A 14,543-nucleotide genomic window follows, 5' to 3' on the forward strand; every position below is an offset into this window, starting at 1 on the left:
GAAGTATGACGATCAGCCAACGTCCCAGAATCCTCCATCACCATCCCTAGGTATGTCTTGTCCCACCGGAAGGACAGACCCACCAGAGGTGGGGGCACAGTGGTATACAGTCGGGGGGAGGGGTCCTGGGATTCCACACCGTCTACTCTGGACCCCATGAAGTCTTCAGGTCAAATGTGGGCAAGGAAACCTTCTGTTTATTACCACATATCATACTCCCTCAGCTGATAAATCAATACTCCTCCATGTTGAACACCACTTGAAGGAAGCACTGTGGCTAGCAAGAGAACAGAAGCTGGGTATTCTGCGGCGAGTGTCTCACCTCCTGACTCCCCAAAGCCTTTCCACCATCTACAAGGCATAAGTCAGGAGTGTGATAGAATACTCTCCACTTGCCTGGATGATTGCAGCTCCAACAACACGCAAGAAGCGCGACACCATCCAGGACAAAGCAGCCCGCTTGACTGGCACCCCATCCACCACTTTAAACATTCACTCCCTCCACCACCGGCGCATCGTGACTGTAGTGTGTACCATCTACAAGATGCATGGCAGCAACTTGCCAAGGCTTCTTCGACAGCACCTCCCAAACCCGCGACCTCTACCACCTAGAAGGACAAGGGCAGCAGGCGCTTGGGAACATCACCACCTGTAAGTTCCCCTCCAAGTCACACATCATTCTGACTTGGAAATATATCGCCATTCCTTCATCGTCGCTGGGTCAAAATCCTAGAACTCCCTCCCCAACAACAACAACAACAACTTGTATTTATATAGCGTCTTTAACGTAGTAAAATGTCCCACGGCGCTGCACAGGAGTATATTAAGACAAAATATTTGACACCCGTAAGGATAAATTAGGGCAGGTAACCAAAAGCTTGGTCAAAGAGGTAGGTTTTAAGGAGCGTCTTAAAGGAGGAAAGAGAGGTAGCGAGGCGGACAGGTTTAGGCAGGGAATTCCAGAGCTTAGGGTCAAAGGCAACAGAAGGCACGGCCACCAAAGGTTGAGCGATTATAATCAGGGATGCTCAAGAGGGCAGATATCTCGGGGGGGTTGTGGGGCTGAAGGAGATTACAGAGATAGGAATGGGCAAGGCCATGGAGGGATTTGAAAACAAGGATGAGAATTTTTAAATTGAGGCGCTGCTTAACCGGGAGCCAATGTAGGTCAGCTCCCCAACAGCACTGTGGGAGTACTTTCACTCCATGGACTGCAGCGGTTCCAGAAGGCAGCTCACCACCACCTTCTCAAGGGCAATTAGGGATGGGCAATAAATGCTGGCCCATGAATTAATTTTAAAAATGTACTCTGGGTGGGGACTTCAATATCCCTTACCAAAAGTGGCTCGGTAGTGCCACCACTGACCGAGCTGTCCGAGTTCTGAAGGACATAGCTGTCAGACTGGCCTTGCAGCAGGTGGAGAGAGAGCCATCACGAGGGAATAAGCTACTTGACCTCGTCCTCATCAATCTACCTGTCGCAATCCACCTGATGCATCTGTCCAAGAAAGAATTGGTAAGAGTGACCACTGCACAGCCCTCGTCCCATCTTCACACTGAACACATTCTGTTGTGTTGTGTGGCACTGCGACCGTGCTAAATGGGATAAAGTAACAGATCTAGCAGCTCAAAAACTAGGCTTCCATGAGGTGCTGTGGACTATCAGCAGTAGCAGAATTGTATACCACCACAATATTTCTCACTCCTCCATCACCATGAAGCCAGATGACCAACTCCAGTTCAATGAGGAGTATAGAGAAGAGCATGCTAGGAGCAGCACCAGGCGTACCTGAAAATGAGGTGCCAACCTGATGAACCTAAACATGCATACTATAGATTAGGCTAAGCAATCCCACAACTAACATATCTGGTCAAAGCTCTGCAGTCTTGCCAAATCCAGTTGGAATGGTTGTGAACAATTAAGTAGCTAATGGGAGGAGAAGACTCCATGAACATCCCCATTGTCAATGATGCGGAGCCCAGCACGCGAGTGCAAAAGACATGGCTGAAGTGTTTGCAACCATCTTCAGCCAGAAGTGCCAAGTTGATCTTTTTCGGTCTCCTCCTGAGGTTCCCATCATCACGGATGCCAGTCTTCAGTCAATTAGATTCACTTCACATGAAATCAAGAAACAGCGGAGTGCACTCGGCACAGCCAAGGGTCCTGACAATATCCCAGCTGTAGTGCTGAAGACCTGTTCTCCAGAACTAGCCACGTCCTTAGAGAAGCTGTTCCAGTGCTTTTGGAAGAGGCCAAGCCTTGATGTGAGAACTTTAATAAAAGGTATTAAAAGACAATTTTATGGAATGATTTAATCATGTTTATTGTGAAATATATATATTTTTTTGGTTAAACCCATACTTTGGACATTAAAAATTCCAGCTACTGGGGAAAAATGATAAATTAATAAAAATCAGAAACATTGATATATTTGTGGGAAGCCCGGATTGTGCAGAGTGATATTTCTATATAGGCAAAACCTATAATAAATGTGGGCATAGGAGTTTATAATGGGAAAAACTTAAAACAAAAAGTGTAACAAAAAATGCAACAATTGGAAGTCAAGTTTTGTAGACAGGAAGTGCATACAGACACAAGATATAGTTATAATTGCAAAATACTGCGGATGCTGGAAATCTGAAATAACAGAAAATGCTGGAAATACTCAGCAGGCCAGGCAGCATCTGTGGAGAGAGAAACAGAGTTAACGTTTCAGGTCTGGGACCCTTCATCAGATGTATAAACAGAACAAACAAAACTGTTGCATTCTCATTATGACAGTATTTTTGCTTCTTTCAACAGCTCATAAATATGAAATGGGAAAGCAATGTACCAAACAATGTAATAAACAAAATATGCCTAGTGCAATTTTAAAAAGGCCTTTTCAACTTTTCACCACAAAAACACATTTATTCTTCAATCCATAGCCAGACAAAAATAAATTAAAATAACTGTTTTGATAGGAAGCACATAACGATGAGACATGTTGAAGTCAGATATAGCTGTCTAAGGCTACTCCAACTGGAAGAACAGGTCTGCAAGAGAAAATACTTTCAGCACAAAGCAATTCTTATTTAAGTTTCCTATAATAGTTAAAAATCTGTCTGTTGGAAGAAATCCCCAATTGCATAACTTTCAATCTTCTGCAAACACCCAACATTTCATGTTGGTTTTAACTATCAATTCATTTCAGCATTGACAGAACAGGGGATTGGAATCCTGTTTAATCTTGAATATTGATTTGGAAATGCCACTTATTTCAGTACTGACTAAAAAAAAACGGGGGCGAGGAAAAGAGGTGTTCACAAAAATAAATACAGGCAATGTAGATCATTTGGCCCCTTTAGTTCAACCTTCTGTAGGAACCAAATTTCCCCATCATAACAAGTGCCTCTTGAATGATTTTGTAGTTCTTGCTTTGACTACTCTACCCAAAAGACTAGTGAGTATCAATCACTTTTTGTGTGAAGAAATACTTTCCGATATCAGTTTAGAATTTGCCTTTTTACTAGTTTGTACACATGTCCCTTTGTCTGATGTTGTGCTTCAACTTGAAACAGTGCTCTAGATGAGCTTTAATTATTCCACTTAGAGTATTACAATCCTGACAAGGTCAAAACTGAAGATGCAGAGATTTTCTAACCTTTCCTAATAACTCCTCTTAACACTAGGGATCATCCTCATGGTCTTTCTTTGCACTGCTTCAGAGCTTGGATGTTTCCATTGTGCTTTGGTGAAGTTAACTAAATGCTGCACTGAAATGTAGGTTGACCACACAGTTACAGCAGGGCAGCCTCTAACTTATAAAAGAAAGACTTGCAGTTATATAGCACCTTTCATGACCTCAGGATATTCCAAAGCACTTTATAGCTAATTACGTACTTTTGAAGTGTAGTCATTGTTATAATGTAAGAAACACAATGAGATAATGACCAGATAAATCTGTTTTATTGATATTGGTTATCATTATTGGCCAGGACACCGGGGAGAACTCCCCTGCTCTTCTTCGAAACAGTGCCAATGGATCTTTTATGCCCACCCGAGGGGGCAGGCGAGGCCTTGGTTTAACATCTCATCCGAAAGACAGCACCTCTGACAGTGCAGGACTCCCTCTGTACTGCACTGGAGTGTCGGCCTAGATCCTGTGCTCAAGTCTCTGGAGTGGGACTTGAACCCATAACCTCTGACTCCGAGATGAGAGTGCTACGACTAACCTATAAAGGCAAAATGTGGCGAGAAGCCTTGCAAAATGCATCTTATAAATATATCTTATTGTATTGTTAATCGATTCGAAGTAATGTTTGTTTAGTCTGTGTTTACTAGTCTTTAGTGTGTATATATATATATCCTGTGTGCTCAGTAGTATGTCCTTAAAGGTATTATGTTGACTGAATTGAGGTTTTCCCAAGTACTATCCCCCAGGGAATTTGCATAAGCTCTTCCCGCAATCCCTTGAAATTGGCCTGTTTAAAATTGTATATCTAAGCATAGGCTTGTGGAATTAGTTTATCGCATCCTGTTATGGCAAGTGTTGCTCAAGGCTGCCACTATTTGTATTGCTGTCTGGGTCACTTGCCGTATGGTGTTGTAAATAGTACACAAACCAAAATATTACCTGATAGAACATACTCAGTAGCAAAATAATGTTATCTGCAAGAGGAAAAACAAATCATACAAGCATGCAATTAGATTATGTTTTGAGTAGATTTTTGGTTTCCACAAGGGAATGTTTCAAACACAAAATTTCAGCAATTACAAACATGAAATATACAAAGCACATACTGAAAAAATTAAATAGAAAACTGTTGCCTATGGCTAATCTCCGAGATAACATTTTATAAAATGATGCTCATAAAGTTCAGTATTTTAGTTTTCGGTAATACTAGATTCCTGTACTAATAAGCTGCACAAGTTTGATCACGTTAATTTAGTTCCAGAAATCTGACCATTATTAAAGTAACAAAGTTAGAGTAAATATCTTAATTGTTAAAGCATTAGTCAAAGTGTTCCATGATGCTAACTCTATAGCACTTTTGTCTATTCAGCAAGTAAAGAGAGTTAAAGGTAAAATCACACCCAGTTCTGTTCAGATCTACAATACTTATCAAAATAAACAGTTCTTGAAAAATTAGCACTTAAATCAATTGAACTGTTGAGATATTAAAACTGAAAGCTTACAGAATTAAATTTAATGCAATCACTTGTTTCTGTACTTACAATTCAACCATGAAATCAGTGCGTTTCACATCAAGAGTCAGACCCAACATCCGCTTAAAAATTAAATGAGAACACAGGTCACACTAGATTTGTCCTGTTATCTCTGTAGACAGGACTAAGTGGCAACGGCCAAATAATACCTCATTAGTCAATCTATTAAAATATATACGGCGGATTTTGGACTATTTATTAATTTAAAGTAAATATCTAGTTGATTAGGTTACACTAAGTTTAATGTTCAAACAATAAAGTATTATTTACAGCACAAGTTTCTTTCAGTTTAATTCACCTATCTACCATTACTAAGCGAACCAATAAAAGATGCAGAAGGCTAAGCTGTTTTTGCAGTTTCTGTCATCTCCTGACATGTTCAACAAAGCTCTTAAAGAACTAAACACAAACATCCCATTACAGTTTACCTTAAAATGGCTTAAAATATCAGAAACCAAACAAAGAACACACCTAGAAATAGCAGCCCAAAGCTAAAGACTTGTGATCTATGACACTAACAATAATTCATCCCACAATAACTAATTCACCTTGTATATCAAGGTCATAAATAGCAAACATGTTGTCAAATTAATACGAATATATAAAAATTGTTACAAACATTTTGGAGCTCCATCCACTTGTGAAATGGTGTGGATAACCTCAACTACTCCAGTGTACTTTTGGCCTTTCTAGGCTAATTGGACAATTATTAAAAAAATAAGCCAAAAATATAAATAAAGCTTTATCTCAAACAGAGACTTTCACAGTGCTCTGCTGCATAACTGTTTTTGACAGGTGTACTCATTATAATCTGTTTCTAAATCACTGGTAACTATTTATGAACTAATAAAATTTTTAAAAAAGATTGAGAAAGTGAAGGCTATCTGAAAAACAAAGGGAATACATGAAATCTACTGAAGAGGAAACCTTTGCTAGCCTGTAATGGTTCCTTCTAACCAACTTTTTGTCTTCTATTTTTCACTCCCATTTTCCTCCTCTGACCAGACATTCCAACAATGTCAGAGTTGTTCAGTACTCTGCGCAGAGGCATATTTGGTGTGGGATGAGAAGTTTTGTTTAATCGGTTTAACTCCCTCCAAAGAGAGGTTCCATAACTGCGAGGCTTCCCAGCCAAGATCTAGTAAAGCTCTTTAGAAGTGGATCAAACAGCTTTTCTGACCAACAGAAAATTGTTTCAGATTAGTAAAGAAAATCTTACCTTTAGTCTGGTTAAACTTGTATGTTTTTCTTGACTATTGAATATTTTAAAGAAACATTTCCCACAAATTAATGCTAAATGACAACTATTAACTGTCTCCATAGTACAGGAAACTTTGGTTTATCCGGAGGTTGTATGTCCGGAAACCTCGATCGAACGGCAGAAATCAGCAACCGTTTTGTTAGGTTTTTTTCTTCCCTAGGTTTTTTTCTTGCCCTAGCATTTTTTTAAACAGTCAGGCTGTGGAAAATGTCTCTGTAGCTTAGCAACAGCTTCAGAGGTGCTTCCAAGGTACGGGCCGAGTGTTTACAAGCTGTTGCTAAGCAACAGTGTTTGTTGTCAGATATGGAGATGAAAACCTCCGTATCCTTCAACATTAGCGCTGGTCTATCCGGAAGTTTTGATCTAACGGCACCAGCTCGGTCCCGTCGGTGCCAGATATCGCGAAGTTTCCTGTAAATATGTTCACCGTTGCCAAACATTTATTACAATTTTGTTATTTTTAGGTAAAGAAATTGTATTTCCTATTAAATCATAATAGGGTAGAAAATAATGTTAGAATCATAGAATGATACAGCACAGAAGAAGGCCATTCAGCCCATTGTGCCTGTGCTGGCTCTTTGAAAAAGCTATCCAATTAGTCCCACTCCCCTGCTCTTTTCCCCATAGCCCTGCAAATTTTTCCTCTTCAAATATGTATCCAATTCACTTTTGAAAGTTATTATTAAATCTGCTTCCACCACCCTTTCAAGCAGTGCATTCCAGATCATAACAACTCGCTGCATAAAAAATGTTTTCCTCATGTCGCCTCTGGTTCTTTTGCCAATTACCTTAAATCTGTGTCCTCTGGTTACCGCTGGAAACAGTTTCTCCTTATTTACTCTATCAAAACCCTTCATGATTTTGAACACCTCTATCAAATTTCCCCTTAACCTTCTCTGCTCTAAGGAAAACAACCCCAGTTTCTCTAGTCTGTCCACATAACTGAAGTCCCTCATCCCTGGTACCATTCTAGTAAATCTCCTCCGCATCCTCTCGAAGGCCTTGACATCCTTCCAAAAGTGTGGTACCCAGAATTGGTCACAATACTCCAGCTGGGGCCTAACCAGTGTTTTATAAAGGTTTAGCATAATTTCCTTGCTTTTGTATTCTATGCCTCTATTTATAAATCTAAATATGCCTTTTTAACAGCCTTTTCAAGTTGTCCTGCTACCTTCAAAGACTTGTGTACGTATACCCCCAACGTACTGTTGGTGATGTTATTGTACAAACATTTACCATTCTTGTACTAAAGCCCACTTTCTGTTATTTTAACAGACATTAACCTGAGAAAAAATAAATTACTTTATTAATATGAAAAGGGAAATCTAGCACGAGCACATCAAGTTTCCATGCAATTACAGCTGAAAGTAACTTCTACCCGATATGTTTTGCAGTGTAAATACTTGGTTACTTTAGTACTTTTTGAAACTTTAGGATATTGGATGCATTTTCAAAGAAAATTTAGTCTTTGTAGCAAATTTTAATAGAAAACATTAGTTTTAGCAGAAGCAAAAAATATCTAAGCAGACATGTATATCAGTTACATTTTGAGAGGCTCTATTCTGTTTAAACCCAAGAACTAAGTGATCATTAAAAACATTTGCAACATTTAATGAAAAATTTAATCGAAGAGTGGGAGGAGTAAACAACAGATTAAAGAATATGCAGAATGTTTCAATGTTCATATTGTTAGAAGTGAACATTTGCTAATCTTGTGGTATTTTCCAATGCGGTATAACCATGTTCTATCCAGAATCTAGAGAATTAAAAGACTTTTTTTGGGCTACTTCACACATCTGAAAAATTGCCAGTGGTTACCAAAATAAATGTGACAATGTACCTTTGGTTATTTTCAGGATTTTATATATGTGTGTAAAGACACTAGGATGGCCTGGAATACAGACTTCTCACAGCCACTTGATGGAGGAGTTGATTAGAAGTGAAAACTTGTTGGTCAGATTTGAGTGAAGCATAATGGTGGGCATTTGAAATTTTAATGTGGTCATACTGTTAGGCAATTTTCCCACTGGCATTTCGATGGTAAACCATAATGGTAAGCATGTGGCATTTTCATACTGCATCCACTTGAGTTGTGGAAAAGTGCCCAGCTGTATAATTATAGATATCATTCTTTCAAACTTGGATTATATTTGGAGAGAGAATTTTGAGCTGGAGAGCACTAGGGTGAAGTAATGCTGATTATGATTACTGATGCTGGTAGCGGTTGGAACAAATATGATGTGATTAATTCAGAGCATTACATAACATTAGAATATGTTACCTTAAGGGTGATTTTTTTTCCTATAGCATATTGGTGCCAATACGTTAAATAAGCCTAAAAACACTTATGCATTGTGCAAGGTGAGATTAGTTCCAGTTTTTCTCTTACCCGCCCCATCTCAAGATGAGGTGCTCTACTGTTTGCATCACTTCAGCTGAAAACTGGCAACATTTTGAACACATCAAACCTCTGATCTAAATTTATGGCTTATTTGTCCTGCATCCAACTTCTGCAGTGTCTTTACTAAGAAACTATAGATTCAGTAATTTGAGTTACATCTTCAGTGTCATGAATTGGTAGCATAAATCGCCACAATTTCAGTGAATGCCAAAGATCTATGAAAACATTCAAGAAAGGCCTTGTTGGGTAACTGGATGGGAGAGCAGGGATACTGGTTTTGATGGAGATTGAAATGATTCAGACACAAATTCAGAGTATATACCCTGAATCAAAAGAACCACGAAGAACAAATGTTTTTTTCCCTTGCTCTTAGCTTCCTTAAACAAGTTGAAAAACAAAGCCAAGACAAAGTATAGCACAGACACATGACCATAATTCTAAGGAGAAAACACACAAGGAATTCCTATGTGGCTGTTTCAATCAAACTTCTATTCAGGTTTTAAGAGATTGATTTGTAGGTAACATTAGTTAAAACTGTACATTCTTGCAGAACAAATTCAAGAACAGGTTTAACCTTCAAAACAACTGCAAGACAAAAATCACATATCAGTATGAAATACTGAAGCCTTACTAGTTTAACACCGCACACTGCAAACATTGTGGGAATATAAATTTAAGTAATCAGAGTGGGTACGCACACTATTTGAAGCATATACCATACTTGAAGCATTATTAATCTATACCCCACATGCTTGTGGAAGCCCCGCCCCCACCCCTCCATGAACTTCTGCAGGGTCAGCAGCTGAGATCCACGGTGCGCACAATCCCCGAGCACCTGCCAGGATCATTCCCCCGTGGCTTTTTAAGGCTCATATTTTAAACGGCTGATACCAACAGATTTTGTGTGTTCTAATTTACAAAGAGGCAGTAACATTAAAACAGCCCTTTCCAACTCTTCAAGTCCACAAAATGCAAACGGGACAATTTCAGTGAATAAGAAATGCAAACGCAAATAGAACCGAGTTGCCTGGGCTTCAAGGTCCAGATTGCCATGACTTGGTATTGTATGTTGCACTGGGCTACAGTTTAGACATCCCAGATATAAACCTTTGCCTTCACTTGAATTTGTTACAAAGTCAACCTTATTACTCAACATGCCAAACACTTTACAACTGCTTCCTTTTACAATGCAAACAAGAACTGTGAAATACTGCTGAATACTCGTGCATGCAAGATATAGAGATAAATTAGTGTTCAGAAAAAAGAACTAAAAGCCTGTCACTGACAATAAACAAGGAGGGAACATTCAGTCTTCCTGTCTCTGTGGCGTCTTCGTTCCTGTTCACATGCAATTAAGACTGTAAAGTACCAGGGTAGAACTAGAACACAATCTTCAGTAGAGACAAATTCCTCCCCATTCCCATCCATAATCTCAGGAGAGTGGACAACATGCATGCCAACTGTAGCCAGAGGGCCCAGTCCATGTGCCTATGCTCATGGAACTCCCCCAAGCCCCTTCCTGCTTGTTCTCCCACTCTGATTGGCAATGCTGTAAACCGTGGAGTGAAATTCTCATCAGATTGGGAATTGCTGCTCACAGCCTTAAATCTCAATAGAACTGCAATTATGTAGCAGGATGGGAACAGCAGTCTTGGGATGGAGGGTAGGGCAAGGTGAGAGCAATGCTATTAGAGGGGATAGAGAGAGAGAGAGAAAGAAAAAGAAAGGAAATCTAGCAATCTGCATTTTGACGAGTCTGCATCCCTATTAGCTCAAATCTCCCATTCAGTAAAGGAAATCTAGCCATCTGCCAAACTATTTTCCTATTCACTAAAGTGTATTCAATGGAGATCCAGCATTCACCACAAAAGCAAGCAAAGTGCAGATTTTCCCCACCCCCTAAACTCATTTTGGCAGTCGGTGGTTTTTAAGTTTCCAACTGTGTATCCCTAAAAATAACATTTATAACACAACACATAGAAATTAAATAGCTCTGCTAATATTCACTACACTTACCTATAAACTTAATTATGTCTTAGAAATCCATGCAGCAACTTTCTCCTGCACAGACCGGCCCCTCTTTTTGGGACCTGTGTCCTGAGTTCTACTTGAAGTTCTGTATGTGCGATATTTACTTGGTTTTGCTGATATTTCCAGGGCTTTTTGCATGCTCGAACTTAGTAACCCACAAGGACTCTGCATATGCACTGGCCCGCAGTGTTACTTTATGCAAGCATGGACCCTCAGTGAATAAATGAAAATGGGGTTCATAGCAGAAATAATGGAGGGGCAAAAGCTTTACAGATGTATAGGCTTTCTGAGCATGCCTATTCCTTCTGTTCTAGGTCATATTTATTCATTTCTTCCAACCTTGGCCCTTCCTATTCATTTTGTTCTTTATTGGCTCTGCTATTTCGATCTCTTTACCTCTATTCACATTGAGCACTGCTCTTTTTCCTTTGCATTATTTCCCACCTGAAGTTTTCTTTTACCTCTTTCCAATCAAGTTGGCTGACCACCTTATCATGGACTTTAACAAAGGTATGACATAGCAATTGACTACATGTGCAAAAGTAACCAGGAAGTCATACATAGAGATTTTGAGAGGCACAGAAGATATGCTCAATACATTTTACCCGAGAATGAACTGGTTAAAAAGTGAACACAGGCCACAGGGAAGAGAAAAGTGATTGTATATGTGAAACTGATCTAACTCGGGTGTGATAGCAGGGATTCACAGAGAAAAAAATATACTGCACAGATTGTATAAAACACAAAACATTCTTTATTGTCTACATAACACCACCCCATCTAGAAGAAACTTAACTTCATGAGCTAGTATTACACAGAATTTATTGCTCCAACATATAAATGTAACATACGCTTAAACAATCTCACCATTGGTGCCGAAAGCTAGATCCCACGGTGAACTGATTGACTGTTCCACTCCTGTTTTACCACCTTCCTGGTCAGTTCCTTGAACTCCTATTCCCGCTACTGTGCTCACCATTTCAGTTGTAAGGTCAATCTAAACATAGGAATAAATAGTGCCTGTCAAAATACATTTATTTCATGAGTCTGCATACAAACTAAACTGTCCATTTCATGAGTCTGCATACAAACTAAAATGTGCTCCTGTCCATTGGGAATTCCCTCCTCCAGCCACATCCCCTGTGACACAAGGGACCATGGCTGGAGCAGGTTGAGGTTCTGCCCCAAACAGGCTTCTGAGGAAACTCTTAGCAAAAGCCAGAACCCAGCGTATCTGGGTCTCCAGCCTAATTTGTGCAATAATGTGTGAAATAGGATAAATTTAAAAATGCAAATCCAATTTGCTCAGGAAATTTTTGGCAAGCTGAATAATTTTAAAACAATGTTACATTTTCAACATACTGTACAAAATTGCAGTCGATAAATTTTGACATTGGAAAAAACACATCTCTGCATTTCCCCCCCCCCCCTTTTTCTCCCCCCCTCCTCTCGTGAAGACTTGGTTCCTTCCTGGGGTATGGTTCCATAGGCACTAGTCACCCTCTGGTGCCTCACGAGGGGCCATTCATGCGTGAACCTAATCAGGTTTGGTAGCAGGCTATTCATCCACAGAGCCTGTTCCTGTCCTCACTTCACATCCACACATTCAGATTTCCAGCAGGGTTTAGTAAATAGTGATCATGAGTAGGAAACCTGGCTGATTTTCTTCTCCCTAATCCAGGAGCACTGACACCAACTCTAGCACTCTTAGCACCACCCCAGCTGAGATTGGCTAATTTAGAACAGGGCAGAGGTCGATCCTTAGACATTCCTGGTCTAGATGTTTTAGCTACTCACCGTCTTAAGATAAGCCACGTGTGCAAGTGCAGAGATCTCTGTGCTCCTCCAATTCTGGCCTCTTGTACATCCCCGATTTTAATTGCTCCACCATTGGTTGGCCGTGCCTTCAGCTGCCTGGGCCCCCAAGCTCTGGAATTCCCTCCCTAAACCTCTCCGCATCTCTCTCCTCCTTTAAGACGCTGCTTAAAACCTACCTCTTTGACCAAGCTTTTGATCATCTATCCTAATATCTTATGTGGCTCTGTGTCAAATTGTTTGATAATACTCCTGCGAAGTGTTGTTTTACTACATTAAAGGTGCTATATAAATGCAAATTGTTGTTGATATACTTCTGATATTCTTCTAATGCATACCATTGAGTTATCTTTTAGGTTTCAAAGCCAGACAGTTTAAATGTATATTATTTTATCTAGTGTAAGTGTATATTACTTATTGTAATAAATTTTACAATTACTTTTTTCCTTTCTCTTGATGGGATGTCATTTTTTTTCTTTTAAAATGGATTCAAAAAAGTGATTACACAAAGCAATAGAAATAATCTACAAACTACCACCAACTCAATATGGCATAAACCTTTAATATCAAGTTATACAGTTAAACTAAATGAGACAAATGAATACTAGGCACTTCACAGAAACAGAACTACATATACTACCAGCATGAGCCACAGCACGACTGATTTGTTATCACTGATGCCTTTTTCCTTACCTTTCTAATTGCATGGTTTGCAGTATCTGCCACATAGATGATCTTACCCTTCATCAACACCCCTTGAGGAGAATTGAAACTGGCTTCAAAAATGCTCCCATCTTTCCATCCACTCTTTGGTCCTGGATTAAAAAAAGAAAATGTCACACACTTTACTGTAATTCTGTGATGATAAAATTATAAACAGCAAGCTGTATCACTAAAATATCAGAAGTTTTGGAATAAGGTATTGAATAGAGTGCATGCAAAAGGTGTTAAGGAACAACTTTCAAAAAACAGTTTTCAACTTGGATGCCTGTAGGTCAAAACACTACTCAACAACTAAAGTCTAGAATTCTGCAGCGTGAACGCAAAATATATATTAATAAATAATTTGGTACATGGCTTGCATATACATAATTTACACTTATAAACTGATGTAGAATTTGGGAGATTGAGGATCCCAAATGAGAAATATAAGGGCTGCAACCCATTTCAACTTTAAATGCAACAAACAGACTTAAAGAGCTGCAGCAAGTCAAATTCGTAAATTTAGGGGGGGAATATGCACAACATAACTGTACTATATCTATTTAAGTAAATTGCTTAGGAATGCTTATATTTCATAAAGAGATGAAAGGTTAATGTAATGTTCCCATATGTACAGGTTCCTGCCAATTTTCCAATCTACAAAATGTTCCACAGAACATTTTTCCTAGATCCGGGTGATGATAGAAAGATATCAGAGCTTGGAGACTACTTCATACTCAGTTGGTATTGATGTTTTCAAACTCTGGTGTTTTTTTGATGAGCATTTAGGCCCAGAAAGGATGCCAATCTGTGCTGGATTCTCTAGAGCTGCTTGCTGGCAAGCCTATGGCTTGTGTCAGTGGAACTTTTCTAGTTACATTTAAAGACTCATTAGTCTTAGTAGTACACTGGATGGTGCCTTTGCTAAGTCATACAGAGCAGAAAATCCCAGATTCAGTGACTCCAGTTGAAGCATTTCTCGGTGATGTCAGCTAAACACTGAATTGGACTTGGCTGCGATACCCTGTGCTTGAATACCGACAATTGCTATCTCAGCCGCCGCCTCCTCCATGTATTTATATAGCGCCTTTAACGTAGTAAAATGTCCCAAGGCGTTTCACAGG

At 39.4% G+C, this 14,543-nt stretch overlaps 1 protein-coding gene across 1 annotated transcript in view; it reads right to left on the reverse strand.

Annotated features, from left to right (window-relative positions):
- nhlrc2 (NHL repeat containing 2) overlaps nt 1-14,543 on the reverse strand; it is a 91,917-nt gene that overhangs the window by 26,015 nt on the left and 51,359 nt on the right. The window contains exons 4-5 of the mRNA XM_085994453.1: nt 13,411-13,532; nt 11,770-11,899 (exon numbers count right to left, since the gene is read on the reverse strand). Coding sequence (XP_085850579.1) covers nt 11,770-11,899; nt 13,411-13,532 — 252 coding nt within the window. The remainder of the gene's footprint in view (nt 1-11,769; nt 11,900-13,410; nt 13,533-14,543) is intronic.

The sequence above is a fragment of the Somniosus microcephalus genome, chromosome 8 (genome assembly GCF_052327205.1).
Source record: "Somniosus microcephalus isolate GS21.2 chromosome 8, FLI_Smic_1.0, whole genome shotgun sequence".
NCBI lineage: Eukaryota > Metazoa > Chordata > Chondrichthyes > Squaliformes > Somniosidae > Somniosus > Somniosus microcephalus.